At 38.5% G+C, this 13,855-nt stretch overlaps 1 protein-coding gene across 1 annotated transcript; it reads left to right on the top strand.

The window, feature by feature from the left end:
- The first annotated feature begins 7,376 nt into the window (after positions 1–7,376).
- LOC142178362 (uncharacterized) lies at positions 7,377–8,015 on the top strand. The gene has a single exon (XM_075247699.1). It carries the CDS (start codon positions 7,377–7,379, stop codon positions 8,013–8,015), a length of 639 nt encoding a protein of 212 aa, XP_075103800.1.
- Positions 8,016–13,855: the final 5,840 nt, after the last annotated feature.

Here is a 13,855-nt window from a genome sequence, read left to right as displayed (position 1 = left end):
CAATATGTTATTATTAAATCTGTAACAGGAGCTCCTAATATTTAAAAATTTAAAATAAAATAACATTTTAACTTACATAAATTATTTTCTCATTTAAATAGCATAATATAACTATATAACTCCTTAATCTAATTCATATCCAAGAAGAAGAAAATGACATTTTAATTTTAATTCCTTATTTGTATAGATCTAATAACACTCATCAATATTAAATATAAACAAACTAAGTTTCACCCTATTTAACAAAATTTTTTTAATTAGTGCGAATATTAAGGTATAATTTCTCATGTTTCCAATGATAAATCCAATCAAAAGTACTATATTATCGATTAAAATGGCATAAATGAGTTTGGATATAATAATGAACAAGAATACTTAAAATGAAAAGTTTACAAAGAATATGTAAGAACCAATCTATCTATACTATATTAAAAGCACAAAGGCCTTTAGCTAAATGTCGTTATTTTTATCCTTTAAAAATTAATTTCACATTGGACAAATATGTAATTTAAGTTACTTTCTTAATATTTAGGAGTTTAAAATCAAGTAAAATTTTAATTATTACCTAATACTTAGGAGTTCGAAATCAACTAAACAAGGATAAAATATATTAAGAAAAAAGAAGAGAATATAAAAAGTAAAAGGTAAGTTTCTTTTCAACCAAGGACAAAAAATATTTTATAATTTTCATGTAAATGTTTTGTGCCTATATCATACAAGGAAAGTTTTATCGTGCAAGATCAATTTTGATACTTTATTTTCCTTTTCATACAATATTTATTGGTTTGTTTAAATTATATTTTATTAAATTATTTCAAAAATATAATTATTCACGTGTTAATTTTCTTAATATTTACTTATTTAAGATTTTAAAATTAATTTTATTTATCAAATATGTATTATTTGAACCATGTTAGAAGTCTTAATATATAAAACTTAAGATTAATTAAAATTTTAATCATCTTTTATAAATTATTACCTTAAGCAAATATTTAAATTTTGATATAAATTGCTATTTTTTAATAATTTGTTCTACTTACGTATAAATATATTTATTAATTGACGCACTATATTATTGGCGGTTGGCGGGTTTAGTAATTTTTCATCTTTGACATGTGGGGTGTGCTTGGCTGTGAACTATGTAAGATGAGATTTGGAGTTTATGAGTGTGAAACTATAGTCCTTACCAGTAATTGAGTTCTAAATTAATAATTTGTACATATTGAATGAATTTTTAAAAAAATAAATACAATGTTTAAATAAATTTTAGTGAATTCGATCAGTGCCAGTCCCTTACAGAGTTGAATTACTATTAGAGGAAAATTCATTTATAGACACTCGGGCCAAATTTAAAACATCTAATAGCCAAAAATTACAATATACATTTTATAGCCCAAAAATAATTCAGCGGCTAGCCACCAAATTTTACAAACTGGAGTTTGTCGGGATGAACAGCTGCCCACCAATATTGACAAAAAGAGGATTTAACTATGTCCTTTTTCTTTCCCCTGTTTTCTCATCAGTTGGAGTAAGGAAAATTTATAAGAAAAAACATATTTTTCTTCAACAAATTTCCTATTTTTTCCAAAAATTTCAAATATCCCACAAAATAAGAATGATCAACAAGATGATCAGAGTAGAAGGGGGTGGAAGACGTAATTTTATTTGAGGATTATAAAGATGTTTGCTTTATTGGTTAAAGGTAAAATCTTGCAGAAAAATATCTTGGGTTTTTATGAATTTTCTGGTGAAATCTTGAGGCTTGTTCTGCTTTTCAGTGAAACAAATAGCTAGGGAGTTTTGCTTTTCAGAATGTTTCTCTCTTTATTTGTTTGTTTAACCGTGAAGCACGACAATTAGCCAGAGGACACATATAACCATTTACATTATTTTTTATTTGCAAGAATTATGGTTTTTAGTGTCAATAAATAATACTCCCACTGAAAATATTGGAATTATGAATTAAGGAGAATTACGTCAATCACCAATGTTGCCAATTGACGAATTTTGTGAGGGACCAAACAATTATTTTCATTATTTTCTTGACAAGCTATAATCTTTTTTGGCTTACATGGTTTCATCAAATTAGAAAGAAAAGGAGATATATGAAAAGAAGAATACAAAGGTTATAACTTTTAAATTCAGATATGCAATTGGTCATTTAATTTTCCAATTATGTCTTGGTAAGTGGTAGTGTACAAGGCAGGAATGTGGTGAAAAGTATATACAAAATAGACTGTCACTATACAAAAAATATACAAAATAGTCTATCATTGTACAATTTATATACAATAGACTGTCACTATATAAAATATATACAAAAAATATACTAAATAAATTATCACTATACAAAATATACAAAATAGACCGTCACTATACAAAATATATACTAAATAGACTGTCAATATATAATAGATTGTGACTATGCAAAATAGACTGTCACTATACAAAAAATATATAAAATAGAGTGCCACTATACAAAACATATATAAAATAGACTGTCACTATACAAAAAATATATATAATAGACTGTCACTATACAAAAAATATACAAAATAGATATTTCGGGCTATTAGATGCAATAAGTTTGGACCGAAGGGCCATTTCGTGTAAATGGGTAAAAACATAGGTTATTAAAATTTTGATGGGCTATAAAGGGTAGTTTTCTCTTACTATTACGAGTAATTAACGGGCTTGGACCATAATAGTTTATAGTTTTCGTTGAGTAAACTTTCGTTTTCAACATGTGTAAAAGTTTCAAATTTACTCTAGTTGCCCATTTGGGAAAGAGCTAAAAGTGTGTTAAATTATATACGGGTACAAATGATCATATGACTATGACTCTTTTTCACCAAAGTCATATAACTTTGTTTCCTCACACAAAAATCATAAAACTTTCACTAACTCATACAAAATCATAGTGACCGGAAAACACAATTTTCCGATAGTATTTTCTTATTCCAAGTTCTTTTATTTTTTATTTCTGTCTAATAAATAATAACTCAAATCAAATAGGAAAAGTATATATTTTTAGATACTCTAAAGAATGATAGCCGATAAAATATATATTTTTATATATTTATGTGTATAATATACATATTCTATATAAACGAATGCAATTAGCTTCGACTAACCGGTCAATTTTATATTTTTCCCTTAAAATAGGAATGATCCAAACCAACCTCACACAATACCCATTTACATAAATTAAAATAATACTAAAAATCTATTTCCCGGTTAGAGATTTTCCACAAGGAGATAGCTGATATCAATATGAAATGAATGAGCTTATATTTAACTTATACTCTATGACTGAGATGTACTACTCCCTGCCAGATTCCCACATCCTTATCTTCTCCATTGACACAATACTGCTTGTCAATACTCTCATAGAGAATCAATTCACGAAAACCATCTACATTAGGCACACATAGCCTGCCCTGCATCTGTAATACATCATCATCTCCAATTGCGACTTCTTTGGCATCACCGTGCTGAACTGTATCCTTAAGAACAAGCAAATGAGGGTCATCATACTGACGCTCCCTGATAGGATCATAAAGAGAAGACTGAGAAACCACACAAGCCAAAACTCGACTCGGTTCGAAAACATCAAATCTGACAAACTGGTTGGCCAAGGCCTGAATATCCAAGGCCAAAGGCCTCTCTGCTACCGATAAATATGATAAGCTGCCCAAACTCTCCGCCTTTACGACTCAAGGCATCAGCCACTACATTGGCCTTCCTAAGATGATAGAGAATGGTGATATCATAATCCTTAAGCAACTCCAACCACTGCCCCAAATTAAGATCCTTCTGTTTAAACAGATGTTGTAGACTTCGGTGATCGATGTAGACCTCACAATGGACACCGTACAAATAATGCCGTCAAATTCTTCAAGGCACGAACAATAGATGCTAACTCAAGGCCGTGGACCAAAAAAAAAATTTTTCCTCATGTACTTTTAACTGTCTGGACGCGTAGGCAATCACCCTACCGTCTTGCATCAACATCGCGCCGAGACCAATACGCGACGCATCACAATACACAGTATAAGATCTTGAATATGTAAGTAATATTATTGATATTTGAATGCTAAAAGATAACAAAATGCTCTAATTAAGAATTTGATGCTTTGCAGGAGCTACTCCGAGCTAGGAGGGAGCTAACGAGTATTTTGGAGTCAACATGGAATGTGAAAGGGCAATCGAAGGTTAGCCCGGTCAAAAAGGAGCGAGAAAAGCAAGCAAAATGACCCCTCCAGGTGCGCGGCCGCGGAGTGGACCGTGAACTGTCCGCGAACTCAAGGCAGTAAGGCAGTCCAAATTCGCGGCCGGATCCACGATTGAATCCGCGGCCGCGGACGGGCGGACGAAAGCCAAACACGCAAGGTTAATTATGTAATTTCCTAGGCGACTAACCTAAACCTATATGAAACCTAAACTCGCCCAGAAGTAAGACATAGTTATTTTTAGAAGATTTTAGAGGCAAGAACGAGGGGGAGAAGACGGATAAATTCCTAAGAGTTTTCATCTTCTTCTTGATACTTCTATTTGTTGATTATGAATTATTTTAGTGATTTGTTATCCATTAGCATGAGTTACTAAATCTGTTATCTAGGGTTGATGGAACCAATTGTTGGATGAAGTCTTGACTCTATTTTGTTATAATTGTGCGGTGTTTGTTCTATGATTGTTCAATTACGTATGTATTGTGGTTAATTGAAAGGGACCTCGATTAATCGTGTCTATTCACCTTGTGTTGCTTGAGAAAGAACACTTGGTTAGATTGTTGTTGAACAACACCACTTTGGGGGAAGTTAAGAGATTAATTACTTGAATTTAAAAGTGAGGTTAGAAATAACAAAGCTTTGGTGGGATGATTTTGAGTTGCATAAATTGTTAACTAGAGTAGTTCGAGAGAATGCTTCTAGTAAATTATCATAATTGATCGAAAGGTAATTACGGTAGCCCGGAACTCATAATCCTCATAGAGTATTACGGCGAGATTATAGCTAAAGAGTTGAGAATTAATCTAGCAATTGGGGAAATCAATAGCCCTAGATCCTTTTACCCTTGAATTCAATTTTAGTCTTGATTATTGCTAATTTTATTGTCATTTTTCCTTGGCTAAATAAATTCCACTAATTATTCATAAAACTATTGCATATGGAAGTTGTCTGAGCTTATCATTATTTAAGGTTGTAGTAAATAGGTTAGTTCCCAATGGGATTCGACTCCGGACTTGAACCGGGTTATATTTGCAGCGACCGCTTAGTCCTTCTTACAAGGCATAGTTGGGTGTGATCAGATTTTGGCACCATTGATGGGGAACTAACGGTGTTATTTATTACAACTTAGAAGAATTGCTAGGATTCTTAGTTTGGATTAATTTCTTACGGTGTTTGAATTTTTTTATTTTTTTTAATTGAAATTTTCACATTTGAATTCTCCTGTGACTCAGGTGTATGCCTAGAAGCTCTTCGAGGGTTGGTGAACTTTTTGAAGGACTTTCAGACCCTGAGAAAGAATTCAGGGTATTAAATCGAGCCAACAAGAAGAACAAACGGTTACAACAAAAACACACACTCGAAATTGAAATGGACAATGTGGACGATGTCAACGAAAATAATCGAAATAATCAGGTTGACCCAAACAATGGAGTGGTGGCACCTCTTGTGCCAGAAGCTGCTCTATATGATTGGGCACAACCAATTGCTGATACCTTAGCCACCGCCATTGCTGTACCTCAGATACAAGCGGAGATAATCCAGATCACCAACAACATGCTGCATTTATTGCAAAATAAGGGACTGCTCTCCGGGTCGTACATTGAAGACCCACAACAACATCTGAAGAACTTCCTATCAATATGTGTGACCCAAAGACAGCCGAATGTGACTCCTGAAGCCATCAAGCTATTAATGTTTCCATTCTCTGTGACTGGAGAGGCTCAAACTTGTTTGAATTCACTCCCAATAAACTCCATTACCACTTGGGAAGAATTAGTCAAACAGTTCTTAAATAAGTTTTATCCTCCCAACAAGACTACAAGGCAGATTGATGAGATATTGCAGTTCAAGCAAAAACCAACTGAGTCCTTGCAAAAAACCTGGGAGAGGTTCAAGGGTATGCTAGTGAAGTGTCCACACCATGGCATTCCAGATCAGATGCTGGGACAGATATTCTACATGGGTTTAGCAGATAGTTTGAAGGCTAATGTAGACGCTTCAGCTAGGGGTGCATTTTTGAGCAAGACATTCACAGAGTGCAAGATTCATCTTGACAAGATGGCTCAAAATGTAGGCTGGATGGCTAGAGGTACGACACTTACACCAATAGTGGATTCTGTTGCTCTTGACCCAAACAATTCCCATGCAGAGAACATAGCCACTCTCATGACTCAGATGAGCATACTGACAAAGAAAATTGATGAGATGGGTACAAAATAAGTGCACATTGTTGATACAACGAATGGAGGATTGTGCACTCCTTGCATAAACTAGTCATATGTGTGCTCGTGGAGTGGAGAGAATGACAATCAGGGCTTCAGAGAAGACATGAATTATGTCAATAATTTTGGAGGTCAGAGGCAAGGTGGGCAACAATGGGGACCAGCACCAAACCAGCAGTACAGACCCAACCTGCCACAACACAACCCCAATTCTGGAGGCGCACGACCACAAGGTCAAGTTGTGCCTTATCAAAGGCAGCAGGGCTATAATCAGCAGCACCAGCAACAGTTGGCCTACCAACCACCTCATCAACAACAGGACAACAATATGGTAGAAGTCAGGGATATGTTGCAACAACTCATTGGAACAAATGGTAAGATGCAAGAGAAGATAGCACCACATGATTCAGCAATCAAAGGCATTGAAACTCAACTGGAACAATTGTCTATGGCCTTGAACAATCGCCCCCAAGGAACATTGCTTGCAGATACAAATATTAACCCAAAGGAACATAACCCAAATCAGCTAATGGCAGTGAGTCTCAGGAATGGAAGAGATTTAGACAGAGAGTAAGAGGTTTCTCAATTTAGAAGAGAGACTACGCCAACTACTCCAGTTACATTAGAGGCAGATGAGTCAGCAGAGCTCACTGAGGTTGTAATTGAACAAGCACAGGTTGACAAGGGTAAGAAGAAGGACGATGAACAAGTCTCAGAATAGGTGGCACCTCTTATGCCAGAAGCTTCAAACAAAGAAAAGACATCAAGTAATGGACAGAGATTGATTCCTGCACCATTCCCTCAGAGATTGGCAAAACAAAAGAAAGATGATCAATACAGGAAATTCATGGAAATGCTTCGACAGATTCAATTGAATATTCCACTGATGGATGCTTTGAGGGAAATACCAGGGTATGCAAAAATGATGAAGGACCTGATGTCTGAGGACTTGTCTACTGTAACTCTGACACAGACCTGCAGCGCGGTAGTGACAAGACCTATGGCCCAAAAGGCATCTGATCCAGGTAGCTTCACTATCCCATGCACTATTGGGAGTTATGTTGTTGCTAAAGCATTGTGTGACTTAGGAGACAGCATAAACTTGATGCCCTTGGCAATCTATACGAAACTGGGCATTGGCAGAGCTAGACCGACCTCAATGTTGCTGCAACTGGCTGATCGCACAGTTAAAAGACCGACAGAAATTCTTGATGATGTGCTTGTGCAAGTGGAGAAATTTGTATTTCTTGCAGACTTTGTTATTCTTGATTGTCAGGTGGATGAAGAGATACCCATCATTCTAGGAAGGCCATTCTTAGCCATTGGGAGAGCATTAATTGATTGTGAGACTGGAGAGTTGAAAATGAGGTTGAACAATGAAGAAATAATATTCAACGTTCAACAATCCATGAGGAGACCCATTGAATTTGCAAACTGCTCACTAGTGGAGGCCATAGATGTGATACTGCAAGAAGAGGATAAGACCCTTAATGTCAAGGATCCACTAGAAGGCTACTTGATGAATTTGGAAGAGATGGACGGTGAAGGGTTGGCAGAGTAGGTCATGGCACTCGAAGGTCAAGGATTCTGGAAAAGGGAACCTCAGTTCGAACCCCTGCGCTTAGAAGAAAGAGCAACACCACCTGCAAAACCATCAATAGAGGAGCCATCACAGCTGGATCTGAAACCACTTCCAGCCCACCTCAGGTACGCTTTCTTGTGGCCTAATTCTACTTTGCCTGTTATTATATCATCTGGTTTGTTAGATGTGCAGGTAGATCAACTATTGAAGGTATTGCAAGAATGTAAGACTGCCATTGGTTGGACCATGGCAGACATAAAGGTATCAGCCTAACCTTTTGCATACACAAGATTCTTCTGGAAGAGGGGCACAAACCTTCCAGGGAACATCAATGACGTCTGAATCCAAATATGAAGGAAGTAGTAAAGAAAGAATTGATCAAGTGGCTGGATGCGGGTATCATCTTCCCCATCTCTGATAGCCACTAGGTCAGTCCTGTCCAATGTGTGCCGAAAAAGAGAGGAATGACGGTCCTACAAAATGAGAATAACGAGTTGATCTCTACTCGTACAGTCACGGGGTGGCGGATTTGCATGGACTATCGGAAACTGAACATAGCTACTCGAAATGACCATTTCCCATTGCCTTTCATTGACCAAATGTTAGACAGGCTAGCTGGGCGATCCCACTTCTATTTCTTGGATGGATATTCGGGGTATAACCAGATCTCAATAGTCGAGGAAGACAGAGAGAAAGCATCCTTCACTTGTCCATATGGCATCTTTTCCTTTCGGAGAATGCCCTTTGGACTTTGCAATGCACCGGCTACATTCCAGCGGCGCATGTTAGCCATTTTCACTGACATGGTAGAGGATATTATGGAGGTGTTTATGGATGATTTCTCCATGGTGGGGGATTCATTCGAAGATTGTCTTCACAATTTAAGAAGAGTGCTCAAAAAATGTGTGGAGACAAATTTGGTGCTGAATTGGGAAAAGTGCCATTTTATGGTACAAGAATGAATAGTTTTGGGGCATCGAGTGTCCAGCAAGGGAATTGAGGTCGACCATGCTAAAGTTGATGTGATTGAGAAATTGCCACCGCCCACTTCGGTCAAGGCAGTGAGAAGTTTCCTTGGGCATGCCGGGTTCTACAGGCGATTCATAAAAGATTTTTCCAAAATTGCTAACCCTTTTATGTAAACTTCTTGAAAAGGATCAGCTCTTTGTGTTTTCTAATGATTGTAGGTTGGTATTTGAGGAGCTGAAGAAGAGACTGAAAACTGCACCCATCATTGTTGCACCCAAATAGGAGCAACCATTCGAGCTTGTCACGACCCAATTTCACCTATAGGTCGTGATGGCGCTCAACACTACAACTAGGCAAGACAACTAATAAGTCAAACATACATTGGTTAAACTTTTATTCCAAGAAGATAATAAAATACCAATTTCTATCAATGTGTGTGCCAAGACCCGGTGTCACAAGTGCATGAGCATCTAGTATATTATACAAAACTCCAAATACTGTCTGAAATGAAATAGACAGAATATAAATATCAGAAGAGACACTGGTAGCTGTAGAACGGCTCAGAAAAGCAGCTCACCACTATGCCTCGGGATGATGTGGGTATGTGATGATAGGTCCTCCACTAGTACCTGTCTCAGATCCTGCACAAAAAGTGCAGCAAGTGTAGTATGAGTACGTAAACAACGTGTACCCAGTAAGTATCAAGCCTAATCTCGAAGTGGTAGAGACGAGATGGCCGACTTTGACACTCACTATAGGTCAATAATAATTGAAATAAAACTAGGATATTTAAATCAGCATGATTTACAGAATTTACAATAATTTATTTAATCAACTGAAATAATCAAATTCCTTCAAATATATCAATTCTCAATATATTAATTAAATTCTTTCAATTCAAATAAATTCCAATTTATCAATTAAATCTCAAAACACTAATTAAATTATGAAAACAATGATATACTTGTATATGTAGACCAAATCCGAGTTAGAATCACTTACCCCAATATTTTTCCCTTGAAAATCTGCCAAAAGTCGTCTCTGCACAAGCTTATGTTCGTCAAAAATGGCAAATGGGACGAATGTCCTCTTTTTATAAAACTGCCCAGCAGCCTTCGGAACTGGTCCTCGAACTGGGCCTCGATCGGGGCTTCGATCACAGGCTCGAGCCTGGACCTCGGTCATGGCCTCGATCAGGGCATCGAGGTTGGGCCTTCGATCATAGCCTCAATCATGGCATCGAGCTTGAGCCTTCGATCAGGGCATCGAGCATGGGTCTCGACCCTAGCCCTCGAGCCTTACCTTTGATCATGCCCTCGAGCCTTGCCTTCGATCAAGGCTTCGATACTGAGCCTCGTCCCTGGCTTAGACTCAGGCCTCGATCGTGGGCTCGATATCTGGGTTCGATCTGGGGCTCGATCACAACCCAGAATATGCAGCATAAGAGAAAATTTGCAGTAGCTTTTTAAGTCCAACTTTTGATCTGTTATCCATCCAAAACTCACCCGAGGCCCTCGGGACCTTAACCAAATATACCAACAAGTCCTAAAATATCATACAAACTTAGTCGAACCTCTAAATCACATCAAACAACGCTAAAACCATGAATCATACCCCAATTCAAGCTTAATGAAACTAAGAGTTTTCAACTTCTACATTCAATGTCGGAACCTATCAAATCAACCCCGATTGACCTCAAATTTTACACACAAGTCATAAATTACATAACAGAGCTATGAAAATTTTCGGAACTGGATTTCGACTTCGGTATCAAAAAGTCAACTCATCGGTCAAACTTCCAAACTTAAGTTCTTATTTTTAGCCATTTCAAGCCTAATTTAACTACGGACTTCCAAATAAAATTCCGAACATGCTCCTAAGTCCAAAATCACCATACGGAGCTTTTGGAATCATCAAAATTCTATTCCGGGGTCGTTTTCATAAAAATATTGACCGAAGTCAAACTTAGCACTTTAAGGCCAATTTAAGGAACCATGTGTTCTGGTTTCACCCCAAACACTTCCAAATCCCGAACCAACCATCCCCGCAAGTCATAAATCATTACAAGTACCTACAAGAAGTTTTATTTTAGGGAACGGGGTTCTAAAAGTTAAAATGACCGATTGGGTCATTACAGAGCTCATGTGCGACCCCCGTGATTATGCTATAAGAGCAGTCTTGGGACAGCGAAAAGACAAGATGATGCACCCGATTTACTATGCAAGCAGGATGCTCAGCGGTGCACAGATCAATTACACTATAACGAAAAAGGAAATGCTGGCTGTAGTGTTTTCCTTCGACAAATTCAGGTCGTACTTAATTGGTTCAAAAGTTATTATTTATACTGACCATGCAGCAATTAGGTACTTGATAGCAAAGAAGAAGTCAAAGCCACCTTGATTCGCTAGGTTCTTTTGCTACAAGAATTCGATCTGGAAATTTGTGACAGAAATGGGACAGACAATCAAGTGGCAGACCACCTCTCAAGATTGGAAGGAGCTGAAAAGAGAATGGAGGTTGAAGACATAACAGAGACATTCCCGAATGAACAATTACTTGCTGTGACAATGGAGGAGACGTCCTGGTATGCTGATATTGCTAACTATTTAGTAAGCGGTATTGTACCTTATGAACTCTCCTCAATTCAAAAGAAAAAGTTCTTCCGCAACTGTCGAGCCTTTTATTGGGACGAACCCTTATTGTTTAAAATATGTGTAGATAACATGATCCGGAGGTATATCCCCGAAAAAGATCAACCTTCTGTTTTGCAAGCTTGCCATGATTCACCATATGGTGGACACTTTGGAGGAATTCGGACAGCAGCAAAAGTGTTGGAATCGGGATTATATTGGCCTACTCTGTTCAACGATGCCCATGCTTGGGTCAAAAGTTGCGATGAATGCCAAAGGACAGGCAACATATCTCGCCGTCACGAGATTCCGATGACAACAATTCAAGAGGTGGAGGTTTTTGACATGTGGGGGATCAACTTTATGGGGTCGTTCATCAGCTAGTATGGTAACAAATATATATTGGTAGCGGTTGACTATGTCTCCAAGTGGGTCGAAGTAGTGGCTCTCCCAACCAATGATGCAAAAGGGGTAACAAGTTTCCTAAAGAAAAACATCTTCACACGTTTTGGCACCCTGAGAGCTATAATCAGTGATGGTGGAACCCATTTTTGCAATAGAGCATTCACACATCTGTTGGAAAAGTATGGAGTTCGCCACAAAGTAGCCACATCGTACCACCCACAGATGAGTGGGCAAGTTGAAGTGTCCAATAGAGAAATTAAAAGTGTCCTGACAAAGACAGTGAATGTAACAAGGACCGATTAGGCGAAGAAGCTGGATGATGCATTATGGGCATACCGCACAGCATTCAAAACTCCAATTGGTATGTCACCGTACAAGTTGGTGTTTGGAAAGGCATGCCACCTTCCGGTAGAGCTCGAACATAAAGCACTTTGGGCACTGCGGCAGCTGAATCTGGATATAGAGACCGCAAGCACCAGAAGAGTCACTGAGTTACATGAGCTCGAGGAATTCAGGTTCCACGCTTTTTAAAATGCCAAATTATACAAAGAAAAGATGAAAATGATCCATGATAAGAACATCTTAGATTGGAACTTCAAGCAAGGAGATCTAGTGTTGTTATACAACTCAAGATTGAGGTTGTTTTCGGGTAAGTTAAAGTCCAGATGGTCAGGACCCTTTAGAGTGGTGCAAGTGTTCTCAGGCGGAGCTGTGGAGATTGAATCCGAAGATGGGACAAACAAGTTCACGGTAAATGGGCAAAGGTTGAAACATTACCTTGGAATGGTCGAAGAGAAAGGGGATAAAGTGGTGATAACGTTGGAAGAGCCCCAGTACGTGAACGAGGAGTGATAATGAAAGCCTGCGTCATGCCGCAATATTAAATCAGGCACTTTCTGGGAGGCAACCCATGGTTTGTTGTAAATCGTAGTGCCGCGACGTTAACTTAGGCGCTTTTTGGGAGGCAACCTATTATTTTTCTTAATTTGTTTGTTGTAATTGATTTTGAACGATTTTAACCGATCTACTAGTGTGCAGGGCAAAGTTCACGCGCATCGGAAGGATTTGGGGGTCGAAATTAACCCAAGACTAGATAAAACAAATGCGGCAAACATAAATATTTGCCGGAGACGGAGATCCGCGGCCGCGGATTTAGGCCTGTATTCTGCCCCCCGTCTGCGGCCGTGGATTGGACCACGGATTTAGGCCTGTGTTCTGGCCCCCGTCCACGGCCGCGGATTGGACCGCGGATTGGGCCACGGATTATGGGACCCCCTCTGCGCAGAATTCGCGGCCGCTGAATGGACCGCGGATTGGGCCATGGATTTTGGGACCCCCTCTGCCCAGAATCCGCGGCCGCTGAATGGACCACCGAAGCCCGGGTATGTCCAGGTAAGTTTTTTATTTTAATCGCCCACCCCCTTCTTTTCCTTAACCCAAACCCTCACTTCCCCCCACTTCTCTTCTTCCCTTCCTAACTCTAAGAACCCAAACCCCTCATTCCCCCCCCCCCCCACTTCTCTTCTTCCCTCCCTAAACTTAAGAACCCAAACCCCTCACTCCCCCCAACTTCTCTTCTTCCCTCCCTAACCTCAAGAACCCAAACCCTTCCTTTCCCCCATATTTTCCTTTTAACATAAGACTCTTCTCCTTCCTTCTCTTCTCCACTCAACCGATCTCCAACCTCCGTTCTTCTCAAGATCTCCAAGTAAGTACATGATTTTATTCCTCTTTCTTAGTATTTTTTTTTAATTTTATTTTCCTTTTCTGCATAGGGTAGTAAAATCATAGATACTTTTGTTTGGGATTTGGATT

The sequence above is a fragment of the Nicotiana tabacum genome, chromosome 24 (genome assembly GCF_000715075.1).
Source record: "Nicotiana tabacum cultivar K326 chromosome 24, ASM71507v2, whole genome shotgun sequence".
In the NCBI taxonomy this organism is placed as follows: domain Eukaryota; kingdom Viridiplantae; phylum Streptophyta; class Magnoliopsida; order Solanales; family Solanaceae; genus Nicotiana; species Nicotiana tabacum.
Note: the sequence above shows the minus strand (reverse complement) of the source record. Positions and strands in the feature narration are given on the sequence as shown.

Coding starts and splice junctions, on each gene's coding strand:
- LOC142178362 (XM_075247699.1), top strand. CDS start 7,377: ATGATGAAGGACCTGATGTCTGAGGACTTGTCTACTGTAACTCTGACA.